The sequence below is a fragment of the Armigeres subalbatus genome, chromosome 1, assembly GCF_024139115.2.
Source record: "Armigeres subalbatus isolate Guangzhou_Male chromosome 1, GZ_Asu_2, whole genome shotgun sequence".
Lineage (NCBI taxonomy): Eukaryota > Metazoa > Arthropoda > Insecta > Diptera > Culicidae > Armigeres > Armigeres subalbatus.
In genome coordinates this window covers 145,659,418-145,680,000 of record NC_085139.1, presented here as the reverse complement: position 1 = coordinate 145,680,000, position 20,583 = coordinate 145,659,418, and the positions used below count along the sequence as shown (strand labels likewise).

Below are 20,583 nucleotides of genomic sequence, written 5' to 3'. Positions count from 1 at the left end.
CTACAAACTACAATACGTTCGTGGCTAATCGTGTCGCGGAAGTTCAACGAATGACTGAAGGAGGAATCTGGAACCATGTCGCCGGTTTGGAGAATCCGGCAGATATCATCTCGCGAGGCATTGATCCGTGCGAGCTCATCAACGTCGCCCTATGGTGGAAAGGCCCACCTTGGCTATCGTCTGACCCTTCGGAATGGCCAAGCCTGTTCACAATTCCAGAATCTAATGAATTCCAATCAGAAGTTCTAGAGATGAAAGCAGCTACAATTGCAGCTATCTCACGGTCAGTCGAGGCACCCGATCACACTCTGTTCAATCGATACTCGTCACTGACGAGGCTTATCCGCATCGCTGCTTATTGTCGCCGTTTTGTGCGGCATTGTCGTGCCAAGTTAACTAGAATAGATCTGCAAGTTACACCGTTCCTTACCGCCGAGGAACTGCATCAGGCGCTCATCGGCCTCGTGAAGGTCGTTCAAGATGAGTGCTTTAGCCACGAAATCGCTATTGTTCGGGCTGGAACTGAAGCAGATCTAAGAAAATCACCACTCAAAACTCTCCATCCGTTCATCCATGATGAATTACTCCTTGTCGGTGGCCGGCTAAACCACTCCTCGTACTCGTTTACACGTAAGCATCCGATACTCCTGCCTGAAGTGCACCCACTAACGTCACTGCTCATCGATTCGGTACACAAGCAACTCCTACACGCTGGTCCTCGCGCGATGATCGCACACATTCGTGAGCAATTCTGGCCTCTACACCTTCGTAACTTGGTACGGAGGCATGTCAACAACTGCTTGCCTTGTTATCGCGACCGACCGCAGTCGGAATGTCCGCTGATGGGCCAACTCCCGAAAGTTCGAGTAACACCAGCAAGAGCCTTCCTCAACACCGGTGTCGATTATTGCGGCCCTATTTGGCTCAAGTCTCCAGTAAGAAGAGCTGCGCCGATTCGAACCTACGTCTCCGTCTTCGTATGCATGGTCACTAAAGCCGTGCATCTTGAACTTGTCAGCGATCTCAGCACCGATGCTTTCATTGCTGCATTGAAACGGTTTGTTGCTCGCCGTGGTAAACCAATCGCATTGTTTTGCGACAACGCCACCAACTTCAAAGGTGCAGACAAGCAACTACGAGAGCTCTGTTCGCAGCTCAACCACCAGCAAGTGGCATCGTTCTGTGCTGAATCCGCCATCCAGTTCAATTTCATTCCTGCAAACGCACCAACGTTCGGCGGCCTTTGGGAGGCCGCAGTCAAATCCATGAAGCACCACTTCCGGAGAGTCGTGGGTCTAGAAGCACTGCCAAGCGAAGCCATGCACACTGTTCTCTGCCAAATCGAAAGCTGCCTCAATTCGCGGCCGCTCACTGCAGTCTCGGAGGATCCAAGCGACATGGACTTTCTCACCCGGGACACTTTCTTGTTGGGTCGGCTCTGCAATCGATCCCCGAGCCCAGCCTGTCTCAAATCCCAAAGAATCGGCTATCGCTCTGGCAGGAAATCAACGGAGAACCCAGTCGTTCTGGAAATCGTGGTCTACGGACTATCTCCACCAGCTTCAGCAACGATCGAAGTATTTCTTCCGACAGCCGAACGTTCTAGTCGGTAAGCTGGTACTCCTGAAGGACGACAATCTTCCCCCGCTCAGGTGGAGCGTGGGCCGCATTGCAGCTGTACATCCCGGCGCGGACGGAATAGTCCGTGTAATTGATGTCAGGCTTGCATCCGGTGCTGTACTAGACCGACCAATTGTGAAGGTGTGCCTCCTCCCAATCGATGATGACTCTCGTTCCGCCTCCATTACTGGCGAAATATCTGGCCCCCAGGCCAGCAACACTGATCCTGCTATCATCAACCATAGATCTTAAGTATATGAATTTTGTTAGAATTAAGCACACTTTTCGAATTATAATGAACTTCTTTCATTGGTGGCCGGTATGTTGCGTCAACCGCAATAAATTGTATATTTAAACTAAGCACTACAACACCAAATTGTTAACCATATTGCACTTCACACCATACACCCCATTCCCACGCTCCACATTATACTACCATATGACACACAATAGCCCCCAATCAATAGCACATCCAATAGACTAAGAATATCCATCACAGCATCCAACCCACTTTATACACAAAGTCAGTTGTAACCGTCTCTTCACACCGTACAGCAATACACGCGATCGCGATAGTATCAAGTAGAGTGAAGTGATTTTTTATCTCCCCGACCGAAATCCCCCAGTGCAGTGTACCGGTTAGTGACTGTAATTCGCGAACCAGTGACCTATATCCGGATTAGTCCGTTCCGCCGTTGTAGGCACAGAGCCGTCGGAGAGGATTCCGAGGCGCGGACAGCTACGTTGTTCTGAGTTTGGGTCTTCTACTGCTAACTTTGATTCATACTACTTTAAGGCTGATTTTTCTTTGAATAGAGTTTAAATGTTTTCTTCCACGCACACTTTTTCACTGTTTCTTTTCTGCTTTTGAATTCTGTTTGGTTTCTTTCTTCTTGTTGATTTTTCCTGAATTCATCTTGTTGCTTCCTTGGCTCCTTCTTCATGCTTTTCTTGTCTTCTTCTTGCTTCTCCCGATTTTTCTTGATCCTGTTTCTTCTTTATATCCGTACTTTCCTTTCTGGTCCTACCAACGCCTTCTCCATTTAGTTATGACTTCTACACCAGCACGGCCACCCTCGTGGTGTTTTTAGTTCTTCATATTAGCCCGAGCAATCCGGTCTTCGCTCAAAATTTCGTGCAGAGATCCTATGTATGTTACACAATCGTCTTTTGTCTTAGTACTTGCGACAGTTGATTAAAATATGTTTAACATCCAAATATGTTCCGCATGTTTCGCAAACTGGATCGGTTCGATCAAAAAGATAAGAGTGTGTAACTCTTGTGTGACCTTTGCGCAGTCGTGTGATTGCGATTTGTTCCTGCCTATTACCCAATGGGATCCATTCCGTTGTGTTGTTTTTGATCTGCCGTAGTTTGTTTCTCTTAATTGATCCCAGTACTTCTCCCATTCCCAACGCGTTATAGATTTGATTTCCGTTATGACATCACATGCAGGAATTGGTAACTCCCTCGGATGCATCTCAAGAGCTGCCTTTGCAGCGCGATCTGCTTGCTCATTTCCATTTATGCCCATATGTCCGGGAGTCCAGCAAAGAACAGTAGTTTGGTCTGAACATAACATTATTTCAATCTGTTGAATCCACGGGTGTTTTGAAGATCCGCATTCTACCGCTGCAACAACACTTTTTGGACTGCTCTGTTCTTCGGTCGATGAATTGCTTCCAGTATAGCAAACGCTTCAGCCGAATATATCGATAGGTCTGGGGGTCCTACACTTGTTACATCTTCTCCTGATACAATTCCAGCTCCTACTTTCCCTGGTTTCTTGGAACCATCCGTGAATACGAACTCGGCTGCTACGAAGTCTTCATTTTGTATTCGAGCAAATTTCCGCTTGACCATAGAGATCGAAAGATTTCGTCCCCCAGCATCTTTAAGTTTCCAGCATACTTGAGGTCTATGATACGCCCAATTTTCCGTATGAGTTGAATACGTTTCTATGTTTGGGATCTCAATGTTGAGATTATTGGTAGCGATTGCTCTAGCCCGACGTAGACTAGCTAAGTTTGAGTTTTCCCTTGATACTGAAGATAAACTAATTAGATTTTTGATGGAGGTTTCCCAGATCAGATATTTCAGAGGTAGAACCCCACTAATGGACAGTATGCTACCTATGGGACTCGTCATAAATGCACCAATAGCAAGTCGCACTGCCTTGTTTTGGCATGCGTTCAGTTTTTTTATTTGCGTTTCTGAGGCTGCGTTGACGATAGGCGCTCCAAAAAGAAGTTTTGGCTGAATTATTGCCTTGTAAATATTAATCATAGTTTTGGGGTGTCCACCAAATCGGTTTCCTGAGATAGAACGAAGAATGTTAATTCTTGGTTCTACGTCTGATTTGATCTTTTCGATATGCGTATTCCAATTCATTCTACTGTCGAAGATAACTCCCAATATACGCATTGTTTGAACCTCTCTAATTTCACATCCTTCTAATTTTAGAGGAGGAATACTTTGATGTGATCGCTTGCGGCACACATGCATAGCTGTCGTTTTCTCGTGAGATAATCGGAAACCAGTTTTGGATGACCACTTTTCCAACGATACAAGAGTTTGTGGAAGTCGTTTACGGAGAACTTCATGACATTTTCCAGGGATGTAAATGATAATGTCATCCGCGTAAACTAGGATTTTAATGGATTTTGGTACTGCACTGAACACTGAGTTGATGGCAATAAGGAAAAGGGTTACGCTAATGACGGATCCTTGCGGTACTCCATTTTCTTGAATCATTTCATCACTTTTCACTGCCCCAACAAGAACACGAAAACGACGATTTTGTAGAAAATTTATTAGGTCTTTCACCATATTTCCTCCGAATCCCCAGTTAATGAGTGTGTAGATTATTAGACGTCTCCATGTAACATCATATTCTAGACCAACATTTGAAAAGGGCGTAACAGCCAAAATTTATTCCTTCTGATTCGTCGTCTACATATAAAGCTATATATGTGCACAAAGAATCAGAAGGAACAAATTTTGGCTGTTACGCCCTTTTCAAATGTTGTCATGCCTTGGATATATCCAATGAAACAAATTCCGTTTGGCTGTTGTTGGCTATAGAAGCATGAAGTTCTTCCTCTAGTACTGCAAGATGGCTATTGATAGATTTTCCTTTCCTGAACCCATATTGTCGTTTGTCTAATAAACCTTGACTTTGAATGTGGTAAGTTAGTCTACGATTTACCATGCGTTCCATGATCTTGCTAGTGCAACTAGTTAGAGATATTGGGCGATAATTAGACGGATCTCTTAAATCTTTCCCTGGCTTTAGAATTGGGATCAATAGTGATTCTCTCCAATTGTCCGGGAAATCATTGCTATCCCAAAAACGATTGATTTCGCGCAGTAGAGTATTTTTTGCGTGTATTGGTAATCTTCTAATCATTTCATAATATACTCCGTCTGGACCTGGGCTAGATCCTCGAGCGTTATCTATCACATGTAGCAGCTCATGCATTTCAAAAGATTTATTGTAGTTGGCGTTAGCTCTCTAAGGAAAAGTTAAAGTTCGTGATTCACCGGATAGCTTCTTTCTAATGAATTCGCTTGAATATCCTCTATCAGAGGAAACATCTGTATAATGTTTAGCTAGCAAGTTTGCAATTTCAGTTGGCTGTGTAACTAGACCACTGTCGGATTGCAAACTGGGAATTTGAAATGAGCGTCGATTCCCATACAGAGATCTTACTTGTTTCCATAGTGTTGTAATAGCATAGCATAGTTAGTTTAGTTTAGTTACAAATTTTTACCATGACTTATTCTTAGAATCCCAAATTAATTTACGTGCTACCCGTTTAGCGTTTTTGAATTCTTCTTTCCTAATTGCTCTGTCGGGGTGTTCATTTTAATTCACGCAAAGCTTTACGACGATTTCGTATTGCTTCAGCTAATTGTGTGTTCCACCATTGGGTCTGCGAACGCCAGTCGTTTGTGGGATAGACAGTTCAGCAGCATTGACAATAGCACGGGTGATTGATTGCATATCGTTCTCTACACAGGGGGGTATATGGGTAGTGATAAGGTCTTCGAAAAGGGTCCAATTGGCTTCATTTATTTTCCAACGTTTTCTACTTCTAACTGTTTGATCTGAGGTTTCAACTTTAAGAATATTGGGGAAATGATCGCTATCTTGTGTATCCTGCAAAACCTCCCAAAGAAATTCAGTTCCCAATTCAACAGAAGCTAGTGAGAGATCTATCGCATCCGTGCTCCTTGAGCTGATTGTTAGATGTGTGTGGGATCCATCGTTAAGAAGCAGCAGGTCTTCTTCATCGATTGTTTCGAGGAGGGTTCTTCCATTAGAAGATGTTTTCCTACTGCCCCAAGCCGATTGATGGGAATTAAAGTCAGTATGTGTTTCCTGCAGCGCTAGAGCGTAAATATTGTATTTGTATATTATTTGTCGTAACTCATTTTGATTTCTTTTGAGGCCGTTCAAGTTCCACTGCAGAATAGCTTTTCTTGGTCTATCTGTTATATCTCGTTCTTCTGGATTCATTTTGTTGTGGTTGCTTCAAATCTACATCCGTGTAAGGTGATGGTTGTGTTTTTTTTTCGTGGCGGCGAGTCTCCTAAGTATTCCGATTCTCTTGGTTGGTGTCCGACGGGTGTGTTGTTCCTGCTCTTCTTTCCTGATTTTTTGGATGAGTATGATGTACTAGGTTGTTGACAGATTGGTTCAAGGGAATGATTAGCATGCATGATGTTGTTCGAGTCTGTTTTACCATCGTCAATCGTTTGTTCGGGTGTCAACAATGTGGTGTTGGTAGGATCTGGTCATCTGTTTCGATCTGAGTAGTGGTCATCGTGTCAGTGTCATTGGCTGTTGGGGGTCTGCTATTAGATGAATCCTGACGATTTGTGCTGCATGAACATTTGCAGGTGCATAGTCTTCTTGCTTGTTGTGTCACTTGCGAATAGGAACCACGCTGCTCAGAGAAGATACGGCGGGCTTGTGAGAAGGGGACATCATGTTGAATTCTGATTCTAACGATTTCTTGTTCTTCTTTGAACTTTCGACAAAGAAGAGAGTTGATGTAATGGTCTTCGTTACAGTGTAGACAAAAGGTTGGTCGATTACATACTTCGTCATGCCATGTGTTGCAGCAGTTTGAGCATCTTCTGTTCTTCTTGCAATTTTTGCCGATGTGACCGTACTCGAGGCAGTTAAAGCATCGGGTAAGTCGCGGATAAAAAGGTCTAGTTGGTTTTCTGACCAATCCAACTGTGATGTATTGCGGTGCAGTTGGTTTATGTATTCTCAATACAAGGACAGACGCTAGGCGGCTAGATGGACTCACCTTTTTCGATAACCGCTGCTGTTGATGAGCTAGTTCTTCAAGGATCTCATCTTCGGTCATATGGAGAATCCAGCATCTCGCTGGACACAAAACAGGGAAACGAAAATTCCCTACACTGGCACTAATCAGATAGCTCGGCGAATAGCTTAAGGGGACGCAATGGCACTGTACCGGCAACGATCGATAGTATTTTCAGCGATTTGAAATGCGATAAAAACCGACAGAGAATCGAATGCACAACCGAACGCTTTGCTGGTCGATCTCAAACTGAATAGCCGGCGTGTTGGTGAGCTTACCTTCGGTGTTTCTTCGTTTGATAGGTAGATTTCCGTAACTCCCTGGTCACTAAGCTCCGGCAAAAGATAATAATTTCAACATGTTGAGTGTTGGATGTTGGATGACAGACACGGGGGTTTCGTCACTCAGCATGGTCATTTGTAGCAAGCGTTGGAATTGCCTTGTACTACGTGCCTTAAGAGCGTATGATGCTCCGCGATTCTCCTTAACCGCGCCGTCGATGGTTCCACCAAGATACGACTCGATCGAGCGGCGATTGTAAATGGCGCAGAATCTGCAGCGGTCCGGATGTGCCAGCTGGGTCCATGAAACTGGGTAATCTTCGACCAGCATACTCGCCATCGCGGCTATTTGATACGGCTAGGTTGCCTAGGCAGAAGGAGTGACCCGCGGCCAACTCCATTAGTCGCGCACACGCGCCACCAAGCGACACTGGTGGATTGAGCGACGCGGAAAAATAATCACTCGGCGAAAAGTTGCCTCAAACTACACACGACGACGACGCGACGATAGCACATTTGGTATGTTTTACCAAAACCGACAACGAGAGCACGCTGATCTAGCTTTGCCGTCTTTGTTGGACGAAAAAACCACCACGCGTCTCCGCTTGGCTGAGTGAGCGCGTCCCGACAGCCAAATTGAACGCGTCACCAGCCGAATGACAACACACTTCTGCTTGAGACGGCTCATCTCCGGATGCCGTGGTCGGATCGATCCGGTTTTCGGACTATGTTCAGGATCCTTGGTCCCGAATCCTGGCCAAAATTCTACCGCCGGCGATTAGAAAAGTGGCACCACTTTTTTCCCTTGAAACGAAATAAAACACCGTAATGGCTGCCTATCCGCCGAAACGCGCGTCGAAGAAAACACAAAAAATGCTCTGCGAGATGGAGACAAGAGAAAAACGAGCAGCACTCGATGCTTGTTAGAGCTAAAGTGAGATCCGACGTTGGTTAATGCAATTGGACGATAACCGCTTGCTTCGTTGGCTTGACCGTTGTGTTTGGGAATGGGAACCACCAGGCTAGACCGCCACTCATCTGGGAAGGTATCATCAGCAAACTCCTTATTGATCGCTGCCAGGAGGGTGATTTTGCCACATTAATCATGGGGTTGCCCATATCGTCGGGGCCAGCAGATTTGCCTTTGCCCTTTTTTAATACGAAGTCCAGTTCCGCCATCGAGAACGGTTTATTGAAGCAGTCGTCTTTATCGGGTGGGACTTGAAAGGCCAGGATCTTCGAGGAAGGGTCTGTGTGCTTTTTTCTTAAGGCTTCCGGGTACTCACCGTATGAGGATTGTCGGCCGAAATGGTTCGCTACTATTGATGGGTCCCGCTGAACCGATCCGTTTATGGATAGTGAGATGCCCTTCGACCTACGCTTACCGTTGAAACAGTTGATGTGCCTCCAGAGTTCGATGGTCGATTGCTCGTCGTTAATCCCGTCGAGGAATTCTGCCCTGGACTTTTCTTTCACCTCCCTTATGGTCTGCCTGCAGTCGTTTCTGGCTTCTTGGTACTTGGCACGGATTTCTTTTTTTTAAGTTTTATTAAGGTGTTTTTTTTTAATTTTTAATTAAGTTCAACACCTAACACTTTAAAATGGAAACTAATTGTTAAACCAGACAAGATAAACAATAGAATGAAAATAAAAAGGGAATGACACTTTTCACATACATACTGCAAGTGATCGGATTCAAAATTCACACTGCGGTATAGTGCGGACGTTCGTGATGTCGAAGAAGAATTTACCGTCGATTACCCCACAACTCGCAGATGGCCTGGGGAGGGTTCGTCAAGCCCTTAGACATAGTCCCTGCTGCCAGTATGTAGCCGCCAGACATTACAAATACTCACACTCACGCTCATTCAGTAGCAGCTAAGCTAAGCGGGCATCGAGCGGCTACCTTCTACCAAAGCTGTGACACCACCAACGAGCTGGGAACCGGCTTCATAGTGCTGGGTAAGATGCACCAACGCGTGATTGAGTGGCAGTCGATCAACGCAAGGATGTGCAAGCTGAAGATTAAAGGTCGTTTCTTCAACTATAGCATCATCAACGTGCACTGCCCACACGAAGGGAGACCCGACGACGAGAAAGAAGCGTTCTACGCACAGCTGGAGCAGACATACGATGGATGCTCACTGCGGGACGTCAAAATCGTCATCGGTGACATGAACGCACAGGTAGGAAGGGAGGAAATGTATAGACCGGTCATCGAACCGGATGGTCTGCACACCAACGATGCATAAACTTCGCAACCTCTCGCGGAATGGTAGTCCGAAGCACTTTCTTTAACCGCAAAAATATCCACAAGGCCACATGGTGATAACCTAACCAAGAAACGGAAAACCAAATCGACCACGTTCTAATCGACGGTAAATTCTTCTCCGACATCACGAACGTCCGCACTTACCGCAATGCGAATATTGATACTACCTCGTTGCAGTATGCCTGCGCTCAAAACTCTCGACGGTGTACAACACGCGTCGAAGTCGGACGCCGCGGCTTAACATTGGGCGGCTACAAGACGATAGACTAGCCCAAGAATACGCGCTGCAACTGGAAGTGGCATTCCCAACGGAAGAGCAGCTAGGCGCAGCGTCTCTTGAAGATGGCTGGAGAGATATTCGATCCGCCATTGGTAGCACCGCAACCGCTGCACTTGGCACGGTGCCCCCGGATCAGAGAAACGACTGGTATGACGGCGAATGTGAGCAGTTAGTAGAAGAGAAGAATGCAGCATGGGCGAGATTGCTGCGACACCACACGAAGGCGAACGAGGCACGACATAAACAGGCGCGGAACAGACAATACTCAATTTTCCGGAGGAAAAAGCGTCAGCAGGAAGATCGAGACCGAGAAGAGACGCAGCAACTGTACTGCGCTAATAACACACGAAAGTTCTATGAGAAGTTAAACCGTTCACGTAAGGGCCACGTGCCACAGCCTGATATGTGTAAGGACATAAACGGGAACCTTCTTACGAACGAGCGTGAGGTGATCCAAAAATGGCGGCAGCACTACGAAGAGCACCTGAATGGCGATGTGGCAGACGAAGATGGCGGTATGGTGATGGACCTGGGGGAACGCGCGCAGGACATAATTCTACCGGCTCCGGATCTCCAGGAAATCCAGGAGGAGATTGGCCGGCTGAAAACCAACAAAGCCCCTGGAGTTGACCAAATATCAGGAGAGCTATTCAAACACGGTGGTGAGGCACTGGCTAGAGCGCTGCACTGGGTCATTACCAAGGTTTAGGAGGAGTAAGTTTTGCCGCAGGAGTGGATGGAAGGTGTCGTGTGTCCCATCTACAAAAAGGGCGATAAGCTGGATTGTAGCAACTACCGCGCAATCACATTGCTGAACGCCGCCTACAAGGTACTCTCCCAAATGTTATGCCGTTGACTAGCACCAATTGCAAGGGAGTTCGTGGGGCAGTACCAGGTCGGTTTTATGGGCGAACGCTCCACCACGGACCAGGTGTTCGCCATTCGCCAAGTATTGCAGAAATGCCGCGAATTCAACGTGCCCACACATCATCTAATCATCGACTTCAAAGCCGCATATGATACAATCGATCGATCGATAAACTGATACGGTTGATCAAAGCGATGGATCGGGTGATGTGCGTAGTTCGAGTTTCAGGGGCATTCTCGAGTCCCTTCGAAACCTGCAAAGGGTTACGGCAAGGTGATGGTCTTTCGTGTCTGCTATTCAACATCGCTTTGGAAGGGATAATACGAAGAGCAGGGATTAACACGAGTGGCTCAGTTTTCAGTAAATCCGTCTAGCTATTTAGCTTCGTCGACGACATAGATATCATGGCACGTAACTTTGAGAAGATGGAGGTAGTCACATCAGACTGAAGAGGGAAGCCAAGCGGATTGGACTAGTCATCAACACGTCGAAGACGAAGTACATGATAGGAAGAGGTTCAAGAGAAGACAATGTGAGCCACCCACCGCGATTTTGCATCGGTGGTGACGAAATCGAGGTGGTAGAAGAATTTGTGTACTTGGGCTGACTGGTGACTACCGAAAATGATACCAGCAGAGAAATTCGGAGACGCATAGTGGCTGGAAATCGTACGTACTTTGGACTCCGCAAGACGCTCCGATCGAATAGAGTTCGCCGCCGTAGCAAACTGACTATCTACAAAACGCTTATTAGACCGGTAGTTCTCTACGGACACGAGACCTGGACGACGCTCGTGGAGGACCAATGCGCACTTGGAGTTTTCGAAAGGAAAGTGCTGCGTACCATCTATGGTGGGGTGCAGATGGCGGACGGTACGTGGAGGAGGCGAATGAACCACGAGTTGCATCAGCTGTTGGGAGAACCATCCATCGTTCACACCGCGAAAATCGGAGGACTGCGGTGGGCCGGCAACGTAGCCAGATTGTCGGACAGTAACCCGGTGAAAATGGTTCTCGACAACGATCCGATGGGCACAAGAAGGCAAGGTGCGCAGCGGGCAAGGTGGATCGATCAGGTGGAAGATGACTTGCGGACCCTCCGTAGACTGCGTGGTTGGCGACGTGTAGCCATGGACCGAGCCGAATGGAGAAGACTCTTATATACCGCACAGGCCACTTCGGCCTTAGTCTGAATAAATGAATGACTACACACATTCTTCATCATCAATTGTACTGATCAAATAGAGGTTGTGTGTACTATTTGCCAATTGGAGAATCTCGGGAATACAGGAATTCCTCAGTTTCTTCAGGAATTAATCCGAAAGTTCCTCAAGGAATTCCTCCGGAAGTTCTTCCTGGAATTCAATCGAAAGTTCCTCCAGCAATTCCTCCGAAATTTAACCAGAAATTAGTTGGAAGTTCTTCCAGAAATTTCCGGAAACTCCTACGAATGTTCGATCAAAATTTATTCAGAAATGCCTCCGGAAGTTCCTCCAGGAAATCCTCCGGAAGCTTCTCCAAGAATTGGTCCGGAAGTTCCTCCAGGAATTCGTCCGGAAATACCTTCTGGAATTCCTCCGGAAGTTTCTTCTGGAACGCCTTCGGAAGCTCCTCCAGGAATTTCTCCGAATTTCCACCAGAAATTAGTTGGAAGTTTTTCCAGAAATTCCCCGAAAAATTATTCCCGGAACTCCTACAAAAGTTCCTGCATGAATTCCTACAGAAGTTCCTCTGAAAATTTCTCCATCATTTCCTTTAGAAGTTGCTCCAGTAATTTCGCCGGAAGTTCTTCCAGAAATTTTTCCGATGGTTCCACCAGAAAATTGTTCCTCAAAACATTTTTCGGAAATTTTCTCCAAGAATTCCTAGGAAAGGTCCTTCAAGAATTCTCCCCGGAATTCATACAAAAGTTCTATCAAAATTCTTCCAGAAATTACTCCAGAAGTGTCTGAAGCATTTGCTCTAAATTCCCGATGAAAATTTCTTTGGAGTCCAGAAACTTCATTCCCGTGAATTCCTCCAGAAACCAACTTACGCATTCTTCAGATTTTCATGGATGATCCCCCAGAATTATTCGGGAGCTGTTCAAGTGTCACTTAATACGAGTTTAATTCGGGAAATGAGATGCAGCCTTAGAAAACATATTTTTATATTTGCCCGAGCATCCTTGTACAGCAAATTCAGCTCAATACTAGTCACAGTTGTGGTTAGGTCGCCATCTTATAATTTCTGCATACTTGGAAGTAGATAAATGTAATAGGAACGTGACTGAAAATATGTATTTCCGATAGTATGAACTCACTTGTAAAAATGATTAACAAAATGTACGAATCTGTCTTAATAGTCCTCCAACAGCCATCGGCGTGGCAAAAACTATTCGGCGGCGTGGACAATTTTCAAGCAGCGCCGCGCCGATTCATTTTTGACGGCGGCGGCGGCGGCTTACAGGTCTATTAGGGTAAGACGGTATAATGCGCCCCACCTGGCCAAAACGCCTCCCTTTGATTTCTACAAAACTACAACTAATTAAGGGTCAAAATCAGTTGGTACCTAAAAGTATTTGTAAACCCATCATACTATGTGAATGTGAAAGTATTTTTGTATTACACAATGAAAATAATAGCAAAATACAAAAAGTTACAGTTTTGATGTAACCTTTCATGTTTGTTTGCTCAACATTCTGGAGCGACTCTGGCATACTGTCCGCAAAACTTGCACTGGAACACTCTGTTGGGCAACAAAATTACTTTTCTCAGTGGTTAATATGATATAAAATTGCGTCATCTTCAAAAATGTAACGATTTTCGAAAACATGTTTCACTGGCCAAAACGCCCCAGTGTAGGCAGGACGGTATGCCCTTACCAACTGTACACAAGCGCAGCGAGCCTGCAGCAGTTGCTTCCAATTTGTATGGAAAATATTGAAATGTAATTCACACCTGCTTGAATGGACCTATGTTGGTTTTTTAATGTCAAGCGCATAAGGATTTGTAGCCTTTTTATTATGGGATTGATAAAATACTAATGAAGGGCTATTAAACGTCTTTGGTTGAGGTGGGGCGTATTGCCCAGGCACTTTTTAAAATTCATTTTTTCACGACTTTTCAAAAAAGCTTTATTACGTATTATCTGTAATATGTTTATATGACTACTCACGGGCAATGCATTTGCGACTTCCTGGACTACCAAATAACACAAAGTTAGCATAAATTGCGTTGAAAAGTAAAAAGTTATCAAGGAGTTGCCTTAGGGGGGGCATATTATACCGTCTTACCCTACTAATCCGCACAAAGCCGAACCAATTATTTCGATTATCGCGCGATCGTTTTGCGTGCACAAGAAAACACGAACAAATGCCGTAATCCGGGGAAGCATTGGTCATTTTTTTTTTTTTTTGTTAATATGTTTTCCGTAAGTGAAATCATGGATTTTTCATATTTTTAAAATGAGTACAGTGAATTAAAAAGTTTACGTTGATTTTATTTTTGAAAAATTTCCGAAAAATAAATGCAAATTCATTCACACGGAAGGAATTGCTCGTACAATCATCGTTAGATTAATTTTTTTCGCTGTTAGAAAATTGATAGATGTTAATAGGATTATCGAGTGGAATGCATATCATAAGACAAACTTAGCTTTGAATTGTTCAAAAATAGGATAGCCCAGAATTGAATCATGGACGACAAGATTGGGAGGGTCATGTTGTCACCACACGTCCGTCGACGGTCAGGTTTGGCTGAAACAGAATCTTATGATTTGCATAAAACAATTCTTATGAAACATTCTCATGAGCCTGAACTTATGGAGCTCATACTAGGTACCAGTTTGATCAGTGCACCGAAAATGAGATGACGATCAGATATCGGCATTCATTCCGCACATCGAAAAGGCTTAGTTTCCATGTTTGGCTGACGCTTCATTTTCTTTTTCTTTTTCTCGGGCTCTACATTATTTATCATTTAACGCATGCTGCGACGCAGCAAAGCCGAAATAATTAAAATGACAGTCCGTTGCTTTCGTATCGAGTGATGCGTCTTAAAAACTCGAGTGAATTTAATGTTGGATTCCGGGATGCTTGTCCTTAAAGTATTGGTAATCATGATGATTTTTTTTTTAACTAGTCGAGCCGGCAGACGTTGTCCTGCATAGTAGGCGAAAAAGAGCGCTGTAATCTTCCCATGCGAAATTTCCATACGAATCTAAATTTAAGTTTTTCATGATTTTCTCAACTTTACTCATGATTTTCGAATAAGGAAATATCATATAAACCCGTCGGAAACTATAACGTACGTTTCTGCTGAAGGAAGGGAGAAAATCCATCCAGCCGTTTTCGCGTTATGCGGATACGAACACAGACCATTTCATTTTTATTATATAGAAGATATTAAAAATTCTTGGTGAGCATTTAAATCAATTAGCGACGTTCAGCCATACTCAAATACGATGAGAAAACGGTTGTTAATAGCACAAAGCTTGAAGAGAACTCACAATCAACCTTCGAGTCAAATTTAAAATCAATTTTTATCTATAGATAAGCATCCAATCGACAATATTGATAGACAATAACCATTATTTTCGAACCAAACATGTTTAGAGCGCAAATCTATAATGGCCCCATCTTAACCTATGCCTCCGTTAGAGCAGCATCTGAATCCTCACACTCAGTTGGGCTTCCAACGAACGCAACGTTCTTGAGCAAACAACTGTCAAAAGCGGCAGTATGGTGTGCTCCTACTGGCAGCCATCCGGTTTAACTGGTAGCTCGCACGAAGGATAACGAAGGGTTTATCGTAATCATGAATGTTCATGATTCGCCTTCACTGTGTGCGCCCCCCACGCATTGTTGTAGCACTTACGTCCCCACCGCCATCGCAGGAAATCACGTTCATTCTGTTACATCCTAAGCAGCTAGCAAAAGTCAACCAGCATAAGCTGAATTCAGCAGGATATGCGAAGATAACTCGTGGCGCAGCTTCTTCTGCAATATCAACAGTAGCAGCAGCAGCAGCAGGGGTGCCACTTGAATTCATTTAAAACTGGCTTGCCTCATGAGACTGGCAGCTCAAGTCTCAAGTACGACGTGAAGAAGTTCGAACTTAGAATCCGATATTTAGTCCTTACTCTACTCGTCCTTCTGAGTGACAAGCACTATCACATTTGTGCCTCTTGGAGATGACGTTGAGCATTAATTGATGGTACTCGTTATGCCTTGAGATAAAAATATATTTCCAATCTACCAGGTAGTGGTCAGCGAGTGAATAACTGGTTTCATTAAAGTGATAAAACTCGGACGACGTATTTTGCATCAGACCGATGTATTTCTTTTTCAATAACAACAAATTTGAAATTGTTTGAAAATAGTTAACACAATCCAAGTTATGGACCAAGTTATCATTACATACTAACCTCGATTGCTTAGGAACACAACCATTTTCTTTAGAATAACGAATAATATCCTTCCTTGCTTTTCACCAAACGAGAACTTTATGCTTGTTCCGTAATAAACGTTCTGCCGCTCTCTGCCTTAGCAGCCGGTTGCATAGTGGCAAGGTTATAAAACTACATTTTTATTGAAGGTTCCTGAAATGAAGCTTGTTCTGTGTCAAGATTTTCTTGCAGCGCCAAAATAATATGACGCTGGAGATGGTACGGCGGAAGTCTTTTGAATATGCTACTTCCCTTGCTTGTCCTTCCCAGTTACGTGGAAACGGCTGGCTCAAGGAGGAAAGTCTCAAGTGCCGCAGATAATCGGCATGCTCCGGTGAGGATATTCACTGAAGAGCTTATAACGAGGTGTTTCAACATTTTTTTCTATAGCATCCCCCACACAGCCTTCCTAATCCGTCTTCTCGTTCTAACAACCATCGTCTAGATTCTGCGGAGATTGATTTTCTCTTAGCTCCTCTTGGTACTAAACGAACTTTTTCTTTTTTCTACTTGCAGGTAATATTCCATGCTTCGCGGCATGCTCATTTGTGGATCGTCCTTTGTTGATGAATTCAAGGCAGTGCTGCTGGAGAACGGAGTACGCTTTTTTATCATCTCATTCCATCGGGGAAACACGTCAGCATCGGCCAGTAAACATCGCACCTCCAGCAACAGAGCTACTAAAGTTATAGCATCATCATTCAAACTAATCCGGAGTAGAGTGCAACAATATTTTGATGGTCCAATCTTAGGAAATCAATCAGCAATCAACGGCGAGAACAACCTGAACTGCGATTACGTGCATCTCCGTGCCAAAGTGAAACAGTGTTTTCCAAGACGATGGCCGCGTCCCATTATTTCATTTATTCATCATTCAACCATACAATTATAACTAATTAGTTTACACGATTGCGATTGCAATGAATTTAACATAACAGAAAAACCGAAATCAAAAATTTGAACCCGATTAAAGTGTTTATGCTTGCAATGAAGTTGATTTTGCCATTCATTCAGTTCGTGCAAATTTCATGATTGGTTTTTAGCCCCAAAAAACCTTCGTGCTTTCCATACAATCATCGGTAATATATAGAGGGGAACTGCTCCCATTTCCATCTCACTGACCTTACATTCATCTCATCACAAAATAAACAAATACAGCATCAATCTCGTCACTTCTTTTTACTAACATGCGCGCTCGCTCCGAAAAATAATGAAACGAACCAAATTCCTTTTCATTGTTTTGTTTTTCATGGGATGGACATATGAGCTATGAGATGAATTGTGAAGCAGAATCCCTATATATAAGACAATCTATGTATGTATGTGATACGGAATAACCTGGGTATTATGGTCCATATTTCACAGTTTTTAGTCTCTTACCCAGCAACCCCTATTCCTACCTTGTCATGGAGCCAATACTTGCTTCAGGCTCAGCAACTTTATCCTAGTGCGATGATGTTCCTGAAAAGCCAGGACAATCGGTGTTTAATTTTGAACTGGTGATTCCAGATCAACAAACTTGACATGTATCACATCAACATATATTTCATTGCAACATACATTTGGGGGCAGCAGGGACTATTTCCAAGGGCTTGACGATCCCTCCCCAGGCCATCTGCGAGTTGTGGCGCCTGCCTAGGATGTGGTGGGGTTTGACAGTGGGCCCTGTTAAACCTCTATAAAAAGCGACCGTGTGCCGCTCAAAGCGCACAAGCCCAAGTCCTGGTGTTAGGTGGGACGCTAAACAGCCCTGACACGATGGCCCTCCGATGAGACAGGAGGTTTGCGCAGGCCCAATGGGCGGCCTTTAAAAACAACGAATACGAACGACATAGAAGATAATACGACTCGATACAATCGGCAACGACCTAGGCGACGAATAAAGGACTACGATTGGAAGCTTGGAACATGGAACTGCAAGTCGCTAGGCTTCGCAGGTTGCGACAGGATAATCTACGATGAATTACATCCCCGCAACTTCGATGTCGTAGCGCTGCAGGAAATCTGCTGGATAGGACAGAAAGTGTGGAAAAGCGAGCATCGAGCGGCTACCTTCTACCAAAGCTGTGGCACCACCAACAAGCTGGGAACCGGCTTCATAGTGCTGGGAAAGATGCGCCAACGCGTGATTGGGTGGCATCCAATCAACGCAAGGATGTGCAAGCTGAGGATTAAAGGCCGTTTCTTCAACTATAGCATCATCAACGTGCACTGCCCACACAAAGGGAGATCCGACGACGAGAAAGAAGCGTTCTATGCGCAGCTGGAGCAGACATACGATGTCCGCTGCGGGACATCAAAATCGTCATTGGTGACATGAACGCGCAGGTAGGAAGGGAGGAAATGTATAGACCGGTCATCGGACCGGATAGTCTGCACACCGTATCGAATGACAACGGCCAACGATGCATAAACTTCGCAGCCTCCCGCGGAATGGTAGTCCGAAGCACCTTCTTTCCCCGCAAAAATATCCACAAAGCCACATGGAGAAACGTAAAACCAAATCGACCACGTTCTAATCGACGGTAAATTCTTCTCCGACATCACGAACGTCCGCACTTACCGCAGTGCGAATATTGAATCCGACCACTACCTCGTTGCAGTATGCCTGCGCTCAAAACTCTCGACGGTGTACAACACGCGTCGAAGTCGGACGCCGCGGCTTAACATTGAGCGGCTACAAGACGGTAGACTAGCCCAAGAATACGCGCAGCAGCTGGAAGTGGCACGCCCAACGGAAGAGCAGCTAGGCGCAGCGATATTCGATTCGCCATTGGTAGCACCGCAACCGATGCACTTGGCACGGTGCCCCCGGATCAGAGAAACGACTGGTATGACGGCGAATGTGAGCAGTTAGTAGAAGAGAAGAATGCAGCATGGGCGAGATTGCTGCAACACCGCACGAGGGCGAACGAGGCACGATATAAACAGGCGCGGAACAGACAAAACTCGATTTTCCGGAGGAAAAAGCGTCAGCAGGAAGATCGAGACCGTGAAGAGACGGAGCAACTGTACCGCACTAATAACACACGAAAGTTCTATGAGAAGTTGTCGCCTAAAGCTTAGTATGCAGTTCTCAAGGAAAATACTCAAGGAAAATTTGATCAAATTACCGAAGTAATTTTGGTGATTGAAAGCAATCGTAAAAGTAGGCGAGAAATATATTCGTCAATCAATTTTGCAAAATGTCATCAATCAATGTTAGTAAGTGGTCTTATAAATTGCTGGAACTTTTTTTCAAAATAATCTAGTTGCTTCAATTCTAGATTGAGTCACCGGTTCTAATGAAGATGTTTTCTAGCAGTTTGGACAAGTGAATGTCCGTTCGGAATCCGCTATTCTGGACGACGCAACGGTGTTGGTATTTCGCGCCAAGAGCTACAGTTCAGAAACCGTAATTCAACGTCCGTTCATTATCGACCTTCTTGCAGGCCCGGCTGTGGGGATTAGTACTTCGGGCACTACTTCCGTAGACGAGTGAAATGGATGCAAGTCAAAAGTTTTATATCTTTATTATTTAATGGTTCAACATCACTTTCATTTGTCTTCATTCAAACTTCCTGCAGACCCAGCAAATGTATAATTAGACAATATTTGCTGTAGACACAGATTGAATCTAGAGTAGACTTAATTATCATATAGCAATGGTGTGATAGATCATTTCCAGTCGACGGCGGCATCATGCCATCTAATATCGGCGGAGCGATATCATAGATAGGAATAAATTTGATAAAAACCTGGAAAATCCTCTGGCAAATCCTCAAGAAATGTTTCCATCTTCTAGAAATTGCCCCGGAATCTTATCCATTAATTCCTCCGGAATAATCCCAGGAAACTGAAAGAAATCTTTTGAAAGTTCCCGTAAGATCTTATCCCAGGAATTCAATTTGCTTTGAAAATTTACCATGAGGTTTATCCGAAGTGTCTTCTAAGAATTGCTCAGAGCTCTATCCCGAAATTCTTTCGAAGATGTTATATGGAATTCCTCCGGGAAAATTCTCCCACATTTTTTTTTTAATTTCCTAGACAAATTCAAAACTCTTTCAAGAATTCCTCGGAGAATTGTTTCAAAAATTCAATCAAAAATTCTACCACAAAACTATTTGAAATTCCCAGCATGGCATAAAACGGCAATTCCATCAAGAATTCGTTCAAAGGTTCCTCCAGGAAATCCTCTTAAAATTTGCCAAGGAGTTCCTCCAACAGTTCCTCCGGAGATTCTACAAATAATTTTCCCAGAAATCTCACCAGAAATATCGCTGGAGATTCCTCTGGTAGATTCTCTGTAGGCTCTCTAGGAATACACCAGTACGCCTATTGAAATTTTTCTTCCGAAGGAATTCCTGGAGGAACTTCCGCAGGAATTCCTGGAGGAACTTTCGAAGAAATTCCTGGAGGAACTTCCGAAGGAATTCCTGGAGGATCTTCCGAAGGAATTCCTGGAGGAACTTCCGAAGGAATTCCTGGAGGAACTTCCGAAGGAATTCCTGGAGG

At 44.5% G+C, this 20,583-nt stretch overlaps 2 protein-coding genes across 2 annotated transcripts in view; both read left to right on the top strand.

The window, feature by feature from the left end:
* Window positions 1-20,583, top strand: part of LOC134206616 (uncharacterized) — a 511,727-nt gene that overhangs the window by 237,887 nt on the left and 253,257 nt on the right. The gene's annotated exons all lie outside the window — the stretch shown is intronic.
* LOC134218366 (uncharacterized) lies at window positions 252-1,613 on the top strand. Its single transcript, XM_062697311.1, has one exon. The coding sequence runs from the start codon at window positions 252-254 to the stop codon at window positions 1,611-1,613; it is 1,362 nt and encodes a 453-aa protein (XP_062553295.1).

What these genes read in the sequence shown, in the direction of transcription:
- LOC134218366 (XM_062697311.1), top strand. Translation starts at nt 252, where the DNA reads ATGAAAGCAGCTACAATTGCAGCTATCTCACGGTCAGTCGAGGCACCC.